General features: G+C 40.5%; 1 protein-coding gene and 1 long non-coding RNA gene across 2 annotated transcripts in view; one reads left to right on the top strand and one right to left on the bottom strand.

Annotated features, from left to right (window-relative positions):
• Window positions 1-7,729: 7,729 nt before the first annotated feature.
• LOC117666028 (uncharacterized) overlaps window positions 7,730-17,097 on the top strand; it is a 101,550-nt gene continuing 92,182 nt past the window's right edge. Inside the window, exon 1 of the long non-coding RNA XR_015728277.1 lies at window positions 7,730-8,090. This is a non-coding gene — a long non-coding RNA (uncharacterized LOC117666028). The remainder of the gene's footprint in view (window positions 8,091-17,097) is intronic.
• CLYBL (citramalyl-CoA lyase) overlaps window positions 14,754-17,097 on the bottom strand; it is a 194,098-nt gene continuing 191,754 nt past the window's right edge. The window contains exon 8 of the mRNA XM_034418419.3: window positions 14,754-15,133. Within this exon, the coding sequence (XP_034274310.2) occupies window positions 15,038-15,133 (96 nt within the window). The 3' untranslated portion in view covers window positions 14,754-15,037. The remainder of the gene's footprint in view (window positions 15,134-17,097) is intronic.

Genomic DNA, 17,097 nt, shown 5'->3' with positions numbered 1-17,097 from the left:
ATGTGCACACGCGCAAAAGTGCCACGCACACACGCACGAATGAACCAGTAGCGATGGGATTTGGAACCTGCCCATGGTACTATTGCTTTCTTTTGACACAGTTGTTCTATTTGGAGTTCTTTGTATTTTGTGATTTTCTCCAGTACTTTCTCTTCCCTTCCCTTCTACTGTCTTCAGATATTGCAATATCCACTATCCAGATTTTTTTCTTGCTTATCAACAATTGTTAAGTGTTGGGGGCTATGTGGCAGGTGCTTGCCTGAATTTTAATGTCCTAGAACATGTTAACCTCTTGATTTTCTATTACATTTTTTTTAAAAAAAAAATTGATTTATATGCCGCCCTTCTCCGGAGACTCAGGGCAGCTTACAATGCGTTAAGCAATAGCCTTCATACTTTTGTATATTTATACAAAGTCAGCTTATTGCCCCCACAAACTGGGTCCTCATTTAATCTACCTTAGAAAGGATGGAAGACTGAATCAACCTTGAGCCTGGTAAGATTCGAACCTGCAGTAATTGCAGGCAGCTGTGTTAATAACAGGGTGCTTTAAAGCACTGTACTACCAAGGCTCTTTTATGTTGTTGTTTATTTTATGAGTCCACCATTTCTTGCTTGCAGACAAATGGTATTTCTTGCAGATATTCCGATGCGCTATTGTTGCTATTTTGCCATGCCATTGTTAGTAGCCAGTGCAATCTTTTTGCAGCAGCTAATCAGATAGTCCACTGTTTCTTCAGCTTTTTTGTAGAGGCGACGTTTGCTGTATTATGCAATAATGCAAAATCACTGCTGCCAGTTCTTTAGCTGGTGTTTTGGCCTTTGTATGGATCAAGTTCTTCTCAAGAACCTAGGATATTATAAAATATTAGCATAGTAAATATGAAAATCCAAACAGTGTAGCCTTTTATAATTGATAGATGGAAATTTTGTCAATGAATAGATTTTCCCACAATCTTTTAGCCTGCTCATTTCAATTAATTTCCCAACTATATATTCTCACCAATTTTTCATTAATGGAACATATAATTTTTACAGATGTATCAGTGAATTGTTTTTACTTTTTTGGGGAGTGGCGGGGGAGTGGGCAAAGTAAGTTTACTTTTAAAGAAGCTTGAAAATTTCAGCCCTGCTTCAACTGTCTTTATTACTTTATTCTGGCTTCATCTGTTCATCTATTGGTTTTAAGGACAATGTGCCAGGCATAATCTTGACTTCATTTTTGTAGACTGCCCTTCCATTGGCTCTGCCATATAATCCCATCTGAGACCAGTTAGCTTTTTTAAAGGGCAAAAACTGTATAAAAATTATTTTATTTTCTTAATGAATTATTTTTCTTTTTAATTAAACTTCAAAAAATACAATTAGCTTTTCTTTTCAAATTAATTTGTATGGTTATATATTTACTAGATGGCAGTCTGACTATATAACTATATTACTATATTTTTAAAAACTATGCAGCTTAAAAACCTAATCTGCTATTTAAAAAAGCTGTATATTTTTTTAAAGAAACCTTTACTAACAATACTAGAGTTAACACCAAAGAAATACCAAAGAAAAGAAATACAAAATTGCAGAGGGAAGCTACTAACCAAATATATACATAATTTTTCACATTTTAAATATTTAAAATACATATTTTAGATAGCTGCTTCTAGTAGATGCACAATATATATTATATGTAAACTACTCCTGAAATTAAGAAATTTATTCAATAGCTATTTCTATTTATAGGCAAAAGACATGAATAGCAAAATACAGATATAATTTAAAAATTGGCACAAGATAACACAGTTTACAGGATAAAATAAATGAATAAATATTATATAAGATGTTTTAAAACATAAGCATATTTATTTATCAGTAAAGACCTAATGAATTAATAATTTGGATTTTTGACAGAATCATAGTGTCTGGTCTTGGTTTCCCAAAGCTGATTCAAAGACAGACAATTGAATCACACTCTTATTCTAAATAATTTTGTCCTAGAATTTGTAATAGCATTCATTTATGACCATAGGCCTGCCGTGTTCCTTGTTGATGTATTCCCATCACTCCTGCAAACATCCATGCAATAAGACTGCTAACCTGTAATGAAAAGGTGGTATTTCCTGCTTGTTAACGTGTTTATAAACAGAATCTGTGTTAGTGAACGAGGCAGTCAGTGCAGGTGGACAGTCTAAAGCAATGTGATGTATGATCTTTTACATGGGGACTGCCACATTGGGAAGTGAGGGGGTATAAGGTAAAAGGTAGGGCTACTTGGCGCCGGTCTGGAGAACATCTCCTAACCAACCCAAGGGTGCATTACCCGACTTTGGGATGGGGGTAGAGTATGTCACGGGAGAGAGACATTATTGTTGTACTGTAACGAGTCTGATTAAAGTGCTCCCAGCCTTTCTTTCAGTTTTCTGGGCTCCTAGCAACAGCACACAAAAGTGGTTGGATTGTTCTTGGCTCTGCAGGGGCAGGGACTGCCTTTGATCTACCCACCATTACCCTCAAGACGGAGACAAGCAGATAGATGGAGGCCACTGGCACTTGTGCGATGAAGGCAGCATTGGCTGCCCAGAAGATGAGCCCCCAGAAGGTACACCAGCTTCATGGATGGGTGAGAAGAGGACAACCCTCTTCTCCTTCCATCGTGCCATGTCAATGCATAACCTTCCTTTTTCTTTTTGGTTATGTCCTCACCCTCATCTGCCCTTGGTCAAAGTTCTTGAAATGGGAATGAAATAACAATTACGTTATCTATTAATCTATTTATCTATCTATCTATCTATCTATCTATCTATCTATCTATCTATCTATTTAGAACCTGTACAATAACCTGCTTCCTTTATTGTTCTGGGCAGCTGAGAAGGTCCTGGAGGAAGGTCTTTATAGAAGTAGAGAGGAAAGAACCATAAATATAAATTAAAGCACAGATGTTCCATTTGAGCAAGATATATTTATTTAGAGATGATTGGCAGGGCTTCTGCCTAATCTTAGGCTGATGTCTTTCCCATCACTTGCTACAGGATCCTTTTACTTGGAGACATGTAGTCCTTCTGAATGCCTAGGACTTCTCTTTCAGCCTTGCTCCTTGGGGAGACTACTATGCTCCATAGTTCTTTTCCTATGGTGTTGCTCTCTAGCCTTTGCTTTGCAGGTACTCTTGCTTTCCATCCTGTCATTCTCAAATGACAATGTCTTTGAGAAAGGGAAAAGATGCTAGAGTCAATGGGAAGGAGGCACTGGATTACTGTTTGAGTCAGATCTCTGGAGTTTACAAGAGGTTTGTAAGCTTGGGCTCCCTGCTTTATCCTGAATGTAGAAACTTTTTCAGTGAAAGAGACAGAAAGAGATCATGCTGCATGGAGAAAATGGGTATGTCAAGAGGTGAGCTTTCCTTCCCCTCCCTGATACCCTTCAGCCAAGTAAGGGTTGAATTTGGCCTTCAGATCACATTCAGTCCCTCACATTTGCCAGACCAGTCATCTGAATGCATGTAAAGTTAGCCTAAACATTGTATTAGATTAGGCAGATAGAACATTAATCTTATGTATAGGTAGTCCTCAACTTACAACCATTCATTTACTGACCATTCAAAGTTACAATGGCACTGAAGTAAGTGATTTATGACTGATTCTCAGAGTCAGGACTGTTGCAACATCCACACGGTCACGTGATCAAAATTCGGATGTTTGGCAACTGGCATATATTTATGACGATTGCAGTGACCTGGGGTCACGTGATCACCTTTTGTGACCTTTTAACAAGGAAAGTCAATGGAGAAGCCAGATTCCCTTAACAACTGTGTTACTAATTTAACAACTGCAGTGATTCACTTAACAACTGTGGCAAGAAAAATTCTTTTCTAAGGGGGCAAAACTCGCTTAACAATTGTCTTGTTTAGCAATGGAAATTTTGGGCTCAATTGTGGTCATTAGTCAAGGACTACCTCTATTTCTGTATCCAGGAAATTGTCTCTTTCAAAGTAACCTAGCATTCTCTTGAATAAAAATACTCAGTTTTAGGAAAGCCAAATTCCTAATTCCTACAACTAATTCCCACTGCAGGAGAGGGAATAGAAGTAACAATTCTACTCAAATATATTTTGAGCCGTGGTATACCTAAACCCTTAGAAAAGAATTCTGAATGTGATTACTGTAAATTGCATCCAACTCCAGAATTTTTCTTACTTGTACTAGATCCATATAAGCCAAAATATATTAAAGTAATATTAGGAGTCTTGTGTCCTTCACAATAAGCATTAGAGCAGCATGTGCTGGGGATTTCTGACAGCTGAAGTGCACCCATTTTAAACTTGCTAAGGTTGAGAGTATCATAAATCATACTTCTTCTCATCAGCTCAACACTTTCTCTAAGTTTAAAGTACTATCAAGTATTGTGCACAATGTGTAAAAACATAGGAAAGATTTTAAAAAATTGAAGCTATTTTGCAATAAACTTTGGACCACCTCAAATCACATACCCACACTCAATATCCTTTAAATATGTATTTTTAAAATTACTATTTTGTAAAGCAAGTGTAAACCATTATAACTTATTTAAATATGCTAACTAAATACTACTCACGTTAGGGGAATTGCAAGCTATTTCCATCTCATTTTGATCAACACTTTAAATTAAAAATTAACGAAGAACACCAGTACAGTTAGATCTATATTTTAAAAAGCTAATGATCAGAAGGAATCTGGTAGCACATTTTCAGCTCCTTTTGATAAATCAGAAAAGGCAATATCAAACTCTTTGATATTTTTGGCTACTATAGACTTAATCTGGTTCTCTTGCAGCAATGTCTAGGGAAAAAAAATAAGTTCCTGTTGAAAAAAAAAGAATATATTGTGAAAAAGCAAAGCAAGGACATTATTTTCAGTAGGACACCGTTTTGTCTTTTAAGTACTTCATTGCAAAATACAGTTTTCCTTCTTTTGGGAAAAAACAGGTTAATATTTGGGTGTTTTTGTGGAAATGTGTAACGAGGGAGGTGAAAAGCTGCACCCTGAAACTCGAGAGCCAATGACACTTAGCTCAACAATACCAAATAGAGGCTAGATGGCCTGAGTTACAAGCCAGCTTTTTATGTGCCAGGAACCTGGAAGACTATTATTGTAGTTGTATGCCTGAGGAGGCCTGAATTTGACCTTAAAGCAGTAAACATTAAATGTGTTACTTGGCTTGAGAGGGGAAAAAGAAACAGAGCTGTAATATCATGATCACTGCTTAAGGTGTGGGTCCTGTCTGGCACTTACTAGAGCTTCCTGGCATTTTTAAAAAAAAATTACTGCTTTTTGAACTCTTGCACACAAAAGTCTTGACACAAAAGATGGGATGAGCAGAATCCTCTTCATATCTCTTCAAAAGTGAACCCACTGGCTTCTGTAGGATTCATTCCCTACAGAATTTAGGGATTTCTTGTCAAAATTTACTTCTCAGTGAAATCAGTGGGGCCAGTTAATCCTGACTTAAGTTTGGTCAGCTCAGTCCCGATGCAACCTTTTCAATCCCTCCCTTTTAAGATACACCCAGCCAATCTTACAGGGTTTTGTGGGATCCATTTATTAAATTAAATCCAAAGACTAATCTGGTGTTAGTTGCCAGAGTAAGCCCTAGCGCGGTTATGCTTCTGATTGTCCCCATTTTGACCCTGGACCCGTGATCGTCGCACAAACCCCTTTGCTTTCTTTCACGGTCACGCGGGAAGTCTGAGGAAAGACTCGGGTGGACATCGTAGCCTGGAAAGAAGCGGTCTCCTTGTTTCCACAGGCTTTTCTCTCGGCTTCTGTCTCGACCCCAAGCCCCTTCCTCCCCTTAGCCACGCGGACGGCTCTGTTTCCAGAACCACGAGCGTCCTCGCCTTCCCCGCGCGGCAGTGCTGGAGGGTGCGGGTGCAGAGGCGAAGCCAGGCGGGCTCGCTAAGCTTAGGGTATTTCATGAGAGCTTCGGCGCTTTCCGCTGAAGTCGGGGAGGGGGCTCGACTTCGCTGGACCCCGAGCTAGAAAAAGAGAAAGCACGAGCTCCGCTTTCCCCGAGCAGAGACATCCGATCTGCACCGGTTCAAATCTCCGCTGCAGAATAAAGGCCAATTCGCGCGTGGCCTTTCGTCGTGCGGCTCCTCCGGTGGGTAAGACATTTTTCATCTACCTAGAGAACCGAACTAGGAGGCGCCAATTCAAATAAACCCGACCTTCTGAGCACCGCGTCGCTGAAACTTAACGCCTTTAAAACCAGTAGCATTCGGTTGTGAAGGAGAAAGGGCATTTGACGAGTTTACAAGTAGCCCTTGATTTATAACAGTTCATTTAGTGACCGTTCAAGGTTACATCACTGAAAAAAGTGACTTAGGAGCGTTTTTCACACTTACGACCATCGCAGCATCTCCATGGTCACATGATCAAAATCCAGATGCTTGACAACGGACTCATATTTATGACGGTTGCAGTGTCCAGTGTCCCATTTTGTGACCGTCTGACAAGCAAGGTCAATGGGGAAATCAGTTTCACTTAACAACCGAGTTACTAATTTACCAACTGCAGTGATTCACTTAACAACTGTGGCAAGAAAAATTGTGAAAGGGAGCAAAACTCGCTTAACAATTGTCTTGCTTAGCAGTGGAAATTTTGGGTTCAGTTGTGGTCATAAGTCAAGGACTACCTCTATTTCTGTACCCAGGAAATTGTCTCTTTCAAAATAAGCTAGCGTTCTCTTGAATAAAAATAGTTTTGGGGAAAGCCAAATTCCTAATTCCTATATCTAATTCCCATTGCAGGACAAGGGAATAGAAGTAACAATTCTACTCAATTTTGAACCGTGGTATACCTAAACCCTTAGAAAAGGATTCTGAATGTGCATCCAACTCCAGAATTTTCCTTTCTTGTACTAGATCAATATTAGCTCAACAAATGTTTCCCTTAGCAACAGAAATTCTGGGCTTAATTGTGGTCATAAGTTGAGGACTACCTATATTGCTAGGCACCTTTTCCCTTCAGAGCCCAGAGCAGCATCCACTGGATCTCCTCTTCTTTTACCTCCACAACATCCCTGTGGAGGAGGAGACGGGGCTGAGTGAGGGTGCCATCTACACCGGTGAGCTCCTTTAAGTGACCTTCAGGCCAATCTGAGGTCTTCAGCAAGTGAACGGGCAGCTCTTCACTGTGTCCCCAACCCCAATTTTTGGGCTGGGCTGGGAATGATGGAAATTTTAGATCCAGTTGTTTGGAGAGTATCTGCTTGGAGAAGGATGGGTATTTGTACTCCCTGATGGAAACAGCAAGCCAGCTGGAGACCCCGGGGTGTGTGTGTGTCTGTGTGTGAAAAGGGCAACGGGGGTCCCTGGCTGGTGAAATGTTGTGTGGGAGAAAGCCCGGTTGCACGCCAGGTCCCTTACTGTGTCCCCATCCTCCAATTTGTGAGCTAGGCTGGGAATGATGGAAATTGTATACCCGGGGCCGTCTGGAGAGCATCTGCTTGGAGAAGGATGGGTGTTTGTACTCTCTGATGTGAGCAGCCAGCCAGCCAGAGACCCCGGGGAGAAAAGGGCAACGGGGGTCCCTGGCTGGCGAAATGCTGCCCCCGGGGAAAGCCCGGCTGGGCACCAGGGAAACCGGGCTTTGCTGAGGACTTTCCGTACCCAGCCTTTTTTTTTTTTTTTTTTTGCACGGGAAGGATCCCAGGCAGGCTCGACAGGCGGAGGGGACAGGAACCCACCGAAAGGCCTCGGAGCAGCAACACCGACGGTCTCAAGCGGGCAGCCCCACCGAAGGCGGCCCACTCCGGACGGCTTCGGCGCTTGCTTTCCGCCAGGCCGCGCCAGCTGCCACCGCCTGTCGAGCGGTCACCGGAGCCTCTTTGTGATGCAGCGGGATACGGGTCGGGGCTGGAGGGACCAGCCGAACTGCCGCCGAGCGAAGGGAAACTTTTCCCCCCCCGCTTCGGCGGGAACTGCCGGAAAAGAGGACCCCGCCTCCCGCCTCTCTGGCAGGGCCTCATTTGCCGGCTTTCTCGGCAGCCGAAGCGACTCCTGTGGCTGCACCGGTTGGCGGGCTCTACAGTTGGGCTTGTTGCACGGTCCGCGTGGTTTAACGGTAAGACATTTGCGAGGAAAACAGAGGCGGCGAGTCTTGGGATCTTTAGGCCTTCCCTCCCGCGTCCTCCGCTTCTTCATCGACTGCAAGGATTTGCCGCCTTCGACAAGCCGGGCTGAAGCGTTTCTCTTCTGAAAGTCTCGCAAACTCAGATCCGGGCGGGCTGCGTGGAAGCGGCCTCACTCGCCGACGGGTTTCCCTTCCACCTTTCGTGAAGTCGACCTGTTAAGACTCGGCAAGGACGAAAGCGGCCTAGATGGGAAGCGGGGTGGGGTGGGGATTGGGGGTGGGGGGCGTTTGCTTTAATGATTTTTTCCCCCTCCTCCTTCTCAATGTGTCGAGGGCAGCGTTAGCCCCCATCGGCAATGGGGAGAAGAAACTTTAAAGAGAATTAAAGTGCCCGCTTTAGGAAGAGATCAGCCGCCACAGATCGGCTTTTAATTTAGTTGACAAGCAACCTGCCAAATGTCTTAGTGGAGAAGATGTTTAATGTTGAGTCGCTTAGAAAGATGCGGCAGTCTCTCCGCTGTCCTCCAGGTATTGAGGTGAACCTCACTAAAAGATAAAATTCAGTTCTGCAATCTGCTCAGGTTCACCAGCTGGATTGGTTGTATCCCTTTTAACAACCGACGCTATACAGATGTAATGCCACTTGCCTATTGAGTCATCTTCAGAAAGGGTCACCCCTAGAGAAGAAGAAAAAAAAATCATTCTGGACCCACTTACAGCGACATACTGAAAGGTTGGAATAAAAAACACTGGTTAACTAACAAATCCAAACAGATAAAAGAAAAAAAAACACGCTTAACACTTTCCCTGTTGAAATCTGTTAGAAATAAAGAATTTAGAATCACAATCGTATATATTGCTATTTCAAATATAACCCAAGTCCTGGGAATATATTAAGTAAACCTGTAAAGAGTTTGGGAAAGATTTTGTTCTCTTCCATTCCATGTTTGGTATATTTTCCCACTCAGAAATACATATATTCAATGTCCTACTTAAGAGAAAGAATTTGGGGAGAAAAAGGGATTCAAATGCTTCATATTCAGGCCAGTCCTGTCACTAAGACTTTAGTTATGTTTTAAACCCCCTTGCCCCCCCAAAAGGGAGATAAACCCTCAGCTAGGATTTCCCATAAGTAAAAGTGCAGGTCTTGTTGTGAAGGGAGACAAAACTGGACAGCCCAGACTAAGGCTAAATTCCCTCCCCTTCCTCAAATTCCACTTGACCATGATTCCAGGATGACTCTTTCACCATCTTTGCTTCAGCAATTAAACCAGGGCTATCCTTGATTGTCATTAAATTCCCCATAAAACAATGAAGACATTATGTTTGAAAAACCCCTCCAGGCCAAGGATTAAGAGAAGACAAGAATCCTTATTCCCAGGGTACGATGGGGAATAATGGAAATAAATCGGGAGGGGGGGAATAGAGAAATCCATTTTAATTTTCCATCCCTGGGGTCTCTTACCCTGCAGTCTGCAATGGGAAGGAAAGGAGCGGGCATTACACTGCTTCCTAGTGGCCTGTCAGACTGATCACTTCAGCTGTTTGGACTAACCAAAGTTGGGAGCAATGCTTTCTTTTTTATTTTTTTCTCTCTGGGTAGAACTTGTCTGAGCTTGGAAGTTAAGTATAATAGATCCAGATAAGACTTGCCAGAGGAGTTAAAACATTGCTGGAAAGAGGCAGTGGCAAAACCCTTCCCTCCCATTGTGAAGAAAACTACATGGGCTTGCCCAGGAAGAGAGGAGGAGAGAGTTGGATTTGAAGGAGAATTTCAGTGCTGGCAGCTTCCAGGGAGCGAAGCCTGCTTAAGGGATGGCCTTTACTCTCATGATTGAGTGGAGCTGAGACAGAACATCTGACCGGAGTGGATGAGCTCCTGTCCATTTAAGGGCAGTCCTGTCCGCAAAGAGCTTGGTTCAAAATCTGAGTCAAGTTGTGCCATCTCCTAGGTGTGGTCCTACCAAAGTGGTGCTTCCAAATAGATGGAAGATGACTCCCATCACCTCAAGTGAAGTATTAGTAGGACTCACCCCCTAATCTAAGACCTAATGTAGCAAGAAATCTGAATTTTGGTTTGAAAAAGTGATTTTTCTATGTTGTACTTGGCATCTAGCCTAGCTTTGCTTGGCCTACTAGTTTTCCATGTGCAGGGCTTTCTTAGCCAGGAGGTACATTTAGTTATATAATACCCTGCCCCATGCACGGCTGCTGTTTGGAGATCACGCTAAAACCAGCAATAGGAAAACCCCAGTATGCTCAGCAAAATAAACCAATTGTATTATTGCTGAGGGGGTTGGCCTGATAAGGAGCTTATTTGGTTTGGCTTTTTAGCCACTGTGATTTGTAAACCGTGAGTAATGGTTGTGGTAGTGTTGGAAGGTGTTGCTTGGCGCATGCTGTAGACTGGACTCTGCGCTTGAATAGGCTGGCCTTTTTTTTCCAGAAATAAATGTCCTGGCATAAACAAACAGGATTAGGGTTTTGTCTGCACATAAAACTGTATTAAAAAAATAGAAATGAAAAAGAAAACATTAAAGTAATGAATCAAATCTCTTAAGAAAAGCCAACATCTCTTTTATTTGAAAGTTGGATGCTTATTTTTGTGAACTTTCACATCATTCATGCATCTATTTTATACACATGTATGGAAAAAGAAACCTAACAAAAATAATAACTTCTGGAATTAGCAATTGTTTGAGAATTCAAAAACAGGACTTAATCATTATTCCAAACTGGGTAACCTGATGCAAGTATTGACTTCTAACCTTCCATTTTGCCCTCTCCCTGTGTTAAACTACAGTCTCCATTATCTAGATAATGTGAGGGCTGGAGATAATGGGAAAGTTGGTGTATAGGTTTTTTATCTTGAATAAGGCAAAAGTGGGTGGCTAATTTAGTGAGATGAGGAGTTTGAGAGCCAGATCACACATTTCTGTACAACAGAATAACTTGGATTCACATGGAATGCAATTGGGGGCGGTGAGGGGGATGTCTAAGACTGCATGCAAGTAACCTCCAGATTTAACAAGTCAGAGGATTATCTTGGGGCAGTTTTTTGGCTCCACCCCCACCCCTGAAATTCCCACCGCTTAATTTAAAGATCTAGGCATTGATTACTGAAAAGATTTCTGTACTTGGCCGGAAATGTTTGCATAATTCAGGGTTGACCTTTGTCACTAAACCCCACTTCTGGTGCTCAAAAAGAGCTTTCATTTCCATGGTATAAGGATCCAAACACTTACATTTTATTAAGAGGATGGCTTAAATGACTCCTTGTCTCTCTCACCTCCCACAAGTGTTTTCTATTTACCCATTTAAGTAAACAGTGCTGATTTCCTGGGGTGCCCGTCTAAGAGCATCTTGTAGGTCACGAAAAGGTTGAGGCCCGGTTTGCAACTCCGCATTCTGTTAATTTCTTAAGAAACACAAGTTGCGGGCCCCCGCACAAAAGGCGATGATTTAATGAGGAAAAGAAACAAACTGGCTGATTGTTGGCGCTCACAACTGCCTTGGGAGTCCCTCTGGCAGCCACAAGCTGAACTCTGTGCCTTCAATGCAGCGTGCTTTTGGAGGAGAGGCTGGTCTGAATAGAGGACAAAGACAGCTTGTTCTGTTTATTTACCCTGCCTACAAGTTGGGTTAACCTCTCCCAAACAGCCGGGTTAAGCCCGTTAGCTGCCCAGCCCAGATGAGCTGCTGCTGCCTCATGGCCACTGTCATGCAAACGAGTCTTCTCGAGGCCACCCTCTCCCACCACACTGAATTTATGCCAAGGGGCAGCCTGTGTGCAGCTGGAAGTCAAACCACTCTCCATCCATTGCGGAAATAAATCCTGCCCTATTCACTTTGCTAGACAAGATAGTTGACCAGCGGAGATGCCCATCATTCAGATAAAACAGGAAAAGAAAATTGCTTTCAATTTCAACAGGGACCAAGCTCACCCATTCCAAAGCAGTCCATTAAAAAAAGAGGAAGGCTTGATCATCGGAAGCAAAAAAAAAAGAGGAGGATTGATGCTAATTCAGCTGGGCTGAAAGACGCTGAATGGGAGGATGGAGTAGCATATTCCGGGAGCCCATCCAGATGGGATTTCTTTAGTAAATTGTGATTTAGTGTGAAATGTGAATACAGGCTGAAAACCTGTGGTAGAAAAGTACATAATGGGTGACATAATGCAATATGCTTTAATTTGAGTCAGATGGCTTTTCAGAGTCATATTAATCAGGATATCATATAACCAATGACAGGGTGTATATCTGAGTCCTAAGCCATATCCTGCAGGATTTACTATGCCATTGGGGGCATCCACAAGGTATATGTATGTATTCGGCAAAGTCAAGATGGCTGCAATGGTGTGATTGAAGTTCCATTCCTCTTTATGTGAGTTAAGCAGGACTTCCAATTGTGTAGTTAAATCAGTCATCATTACTCCCTCCCTCCCTGTGAATGTCCCTGTATCCTATTTTACTAACTCCTTAGCTGTGTTCGCATGAGCCGCAGAACTGCTACCTGGCCAATCACATGTGGTGGGATCCATGGTTAGTCTAAGATTCAGCTTGATACATAAACCCCAAAATGATCTCAAGTGAATTAGGACAGGTAAATATGTGAAGATAGTTATTGTCTCTAACATATTTGTCTGTGCAATAACAGTATACTCTTTTAGGGAATCATCATCATCATCATCATCATCATCATCATCATCATCATCATCATCATCATCTTGGCTGAAGCTATAGAGAAGCAGTCACCTAACATATGTTTTGCAGATTGGCTCCTGCGTCCTATAGGACTTCTCAAAAAAAAAGAAAAAAAAAGAGGGGAATATTTATTGGTTTCCACCCAGGGCTTTGTTTGAAAATGCATCATTGTGCTTTGGGAAAAACAACACAATAAACTGTGATGTAGAGAGCCCCCGGTGGAGACTGGAAGGAGACACTGGTTTGTTAAATGGGTCTCTTTATCATAAGACATGGCTATAAGTGCAGCTTTACTGCAAATAGGTGAGCCAATTTATAAAAGTGCTCACAACATGGCCTCAACATTTTAAAGATGCCCACCACCAGTCCAGAAAGCTGTCTCCCCTGGTTTTAAGTGGCACCATGGAAAGTGAAGTAGATTAAATAGATTAATATAAGAGGAGTAGATGAATGAAGGACTTCTTTGATATAAATAGAAAGAAACACCATATCCAAATACCAAGTCATCTCAACAGTATATTATCTTGGTATATTTCAACAGTATAGTTTCTCTTAGTTTCACAAGGGGAATCTTTCCCAGACATGCCCAGGACTGGACCAAAGGCTGTTCATTGTCAGTTAGATAAATCTCTTTCTATGTTCAGTTCTGTTAGAAATATCTCTGTAGTTGAGCTGGAACGATCTTTTCTGAAGAGAATGGAAATGGGTCACCAGTGCATGAGGACAATTTGAGGCTGAAAAAAAAATCATGTATCTATTTGGTCTATGGACCTATAATTCTGCCATGAATCCTTCTAAGTACATACACAAGCTGCAATTTTGGATTAATCATTCTCCGGAATTACGGTACATCCAGTTTTCTTCTCATTATAATTTAAAACCAGACTTTATTAATATGCTCATAAAAGGCATGGTAACTAACCCCTTCTTTAAGGTCATGTTCAAAACTGATTTCTGCAGGGCTGAAAATGCTGTAATATGGCTATCTGCAGGGATTCAAGTAGCACTATCATTGAGTGTTAAAGAAAAAAATTAAGCTTCCTGAAATTTACAATCTATAATTCCTCTGCTGTCACCCTTTGTGATGATACTAAAAGCAGTGCAGAGCATGTTGAAGAAAAACTAGTGGTCTGATTCAACAGTGAGATGCTTTTTTTAAAAAAAGCAGTTTTGACAAATCCCTTCTCCATAGGCACTTGGATTACAGGGATTTACCAAACTGCACATATTTATAAATCACATATCCAATTGCACTTGGAAAAAAAAATAAGAGGTATTCATTTAGGTGGGAAGAGGTCCACATGACAGTTGTTTTTGCACAGTGAAATGGGAAAACTTCTAATTATTTAATTTTCTAAAACATATGAAAAAAGTTACAGAAGATGGTTTGAGCTCCTAATTGATGCATACAAATGTTTAACTACAAACTTCTTGAGAAGTTAACTAAGCCATATTAAATGGTTTCGAGCTTGCACTTTCTACTGCAGGCAGCAAAATCCATTGGGCCACAGTTGTTAATTTAGATTAAATATTCTAAAAGCAATGCTTCTTCAGACTGAAAGAAGCTAAGCTGGAAATCTAGTCAGAGAGGAGGTTCTACCTTTAAAAGTCACACAGAACAGTGCCAGAAGTGTATTTTATTATCTTCAGCTGGAAAAAATATGACTTTGGAATGTTTGCTTTCAGTATAACTCTTAAAGTAACAGGAACACAAGTTGAGGAAGGAATGTCTATGGATCCCTTCAATACTGTATGTGTCAAGTCTCTGAAACTCTGGAAAACCTCCATTAAGACTACTTGTGTAGAATTTTAAGCAAAGAGCAGCTCTTTTCTTTTTTGCATAACAAAATATGCTTCCCAAGGGCCCCTTTTCTACATACCCCTGAAAGATAAGGAACTTTTTCCTCCTTTGGCAACTCTGCTGTTCACAAAAAATTTTCTGAGTCAAATATTAATTGAAGTCTGTACACATCACTGATTGATTTTAATTGGTCACTTTTCCAAAGAAAACAGTTTTGCTTTCAGGTCTGTCACAACTCATTTGTCATAGGAAACAGGCTCCAATCTTACCATTCTCATTGACATTCAGTAAGAAAAATAGATCAAAGTTGTTGGACATGTATTCTGAATTGGACTGAAATGTAAAGCATTGCACTGTCCTTTCTCTCAGTGTTATGTAATTTTTCTTGAAGAAGCTCCTGGAATCACTCTTCGGGGAAAAGTTTATTTAGCAGATTATTTTTTCTTGATGGCAGTAGCAAGTGTAACAATATTTTGGGCCTGTTTCAGTAACGGCATGTCTATCATGCTGCCATGGAACGTGAAGGCGCCCTGCAAAGAAAAAAAGAAAATTCTCAAAAGAGATCTTGGGAAAATAAAATTTCAGGCTATAGTTAGTTATAATACTTAGTTTGTTAGCCAAGAATCATTACATCCCACATGAATCAGAGATATCTTCTACCTGTTTTAGAAAGAGCCCAGGGGTACAATGATAAAATAATTAAAAAGAGAAAAAGAAATGCAGAAGCTAAGCAAGGTCAGGTCAGGCTTGGTCTTGAATGGGAATTCAGAGAATTCCAGGACTGTGAAGTAGAATGTGAACTTGAAAAAAAAAAAGCCCTGAAGACAATTGCCAACTACTTCTATGTTGCTGCCGAAAAAGCAACCTGTCTATGTCCTTGTAGTTATCAGGAATCAAGCTCAAACCAGAGAAATGTTAACTTTTTTCTCTCAGACAAAATATTCTTCCTCTCTGCTCCCAGAAAAGACATAAGAAGACATAACCTGAGCTGCATGAATGAAAGTAATGTTACGGAGAGTGGGCCCAACAATTCATTTTGCACTTATAACAATTTTGCCAGGTTCCAGTTGTTTGGCACTATAATACCGGTATCCACAAGGAATATTTTCTTTTTGCTAAATCACAGTCTTGAGTAAGCAGTATTACTATAAAACCTATTAAAACTCATCCTCAATATTGATACCAGAGAACTAAAAAGGGTTTGTGTTGTGTTCTGAGAACAGTGTGAAGCAAGATTTAAGGTTGTATGCAGGGGAGAGAAGATGGAGCTGGCCCTCTTTAGTTTCCGTTGATAGAAGAAGGTCCATCTACAGAAGAGGATGAGTGCTGGATTCTAGCAATTGTGAATATTAGAACAGAATCTTATCCAAAAGATCCACATATGCACTTCTTTCTGTTACTGGAAAAAATGACAACAGTGATAGATAAACTAGACCAGAGAAATTGGTCACGTTTCTAACCAGCATTGGAGAATCTCTGATGTGGTTTAGAAAACCGTGGGTAAGATTATACAAAGGTTTTTGAAGAGTAAAAAATAAAAAGAGAGACCAATTGCCACTCCAATATCAAAATTTACAATTGTTTGAAAAAGAACAAATAGTAAAAAAAATCTTACAAACATACTGTATGGAGGAGAAATATAATCAATGTTTGAATACAGAGAAGTGGTTCATGTTACAGTATATTGAAGAAAGCTAATGCAATGACAAAAAATATCCTGATATTATTAGGACTAGTAATACAAAGAAAACAAAGTGCTTAAATTTTCACTTGTATAATACTGTTTATAATTAGGTCAATTTAGCTGAAGAGCCTCACTCCAGTAGCAGAGATGGGAAGAGATATTATAACCATTTATTTGCACGAGGACAGTGAAAATTATTTATTTATTTATTAAATTTTTATACTAATTTTAGATAATAGTAGTAACAATGCCAAAAGCAGATTGGAATTGTACTGCAAAAACAATTAGTTGGAAACTTAAAGGAGGAATCTGGTGTATAAAATACCTATGAAATTACAAATGGGGATAAATATACTGCTCAAAAAAATAAAGGGAACACAAGCAGAAGACATCTGAGATCTGAATGAATGAAATAGCCTTATTAAATACTTTGTTCTTTACATACAGTAGTTTATACGCTGCTCAAACAACTAAAGGGAACACAAAACTACTGTATGTAATGAACAAAGTATTTAATAAGGCTATTTCATTCATTCAGATCTCGGATGTCTTCTGCTTGTGTTCCCTTTATTTTTTTGAGCAGTGTATATATATACTTTAGCTGATGAGTTTAGATTTTTATTGAGATGACCTGAAAATCCTAAGAAACAATATGCTGTTCCAACCATTAATCTGTAGTGTTACATTGACAAATAGGCCAATATTTCCATAGCTCATGTAAAATATTTATGTTATTAATGAATTTTGTTTCTACTGCTTCTATTAATTTTATTTATACCACAGTCCCTTGATTATTTGTCTCAGGTGGCA

This window comes from Pantherophis guttatus, chromosome 5, assembly GCF_059756535.1.
Source record: "Pantherophis guttatus breed Tessera chromosome 5, ASM5975653v1, whole genome shotgun sequence".
In the NCBI taxonomy this organism is placed as follows: Eukaryota; Metazoa; Chordata; class Lepidosauria; order Squamata; family Colubridae; genus Pantherophis; species Pantherophis guttatus.
Note: the sequence above shows the minus strand (reverse complement) of the source record. Positions and strands in the feature narration are given on the sequence as shown.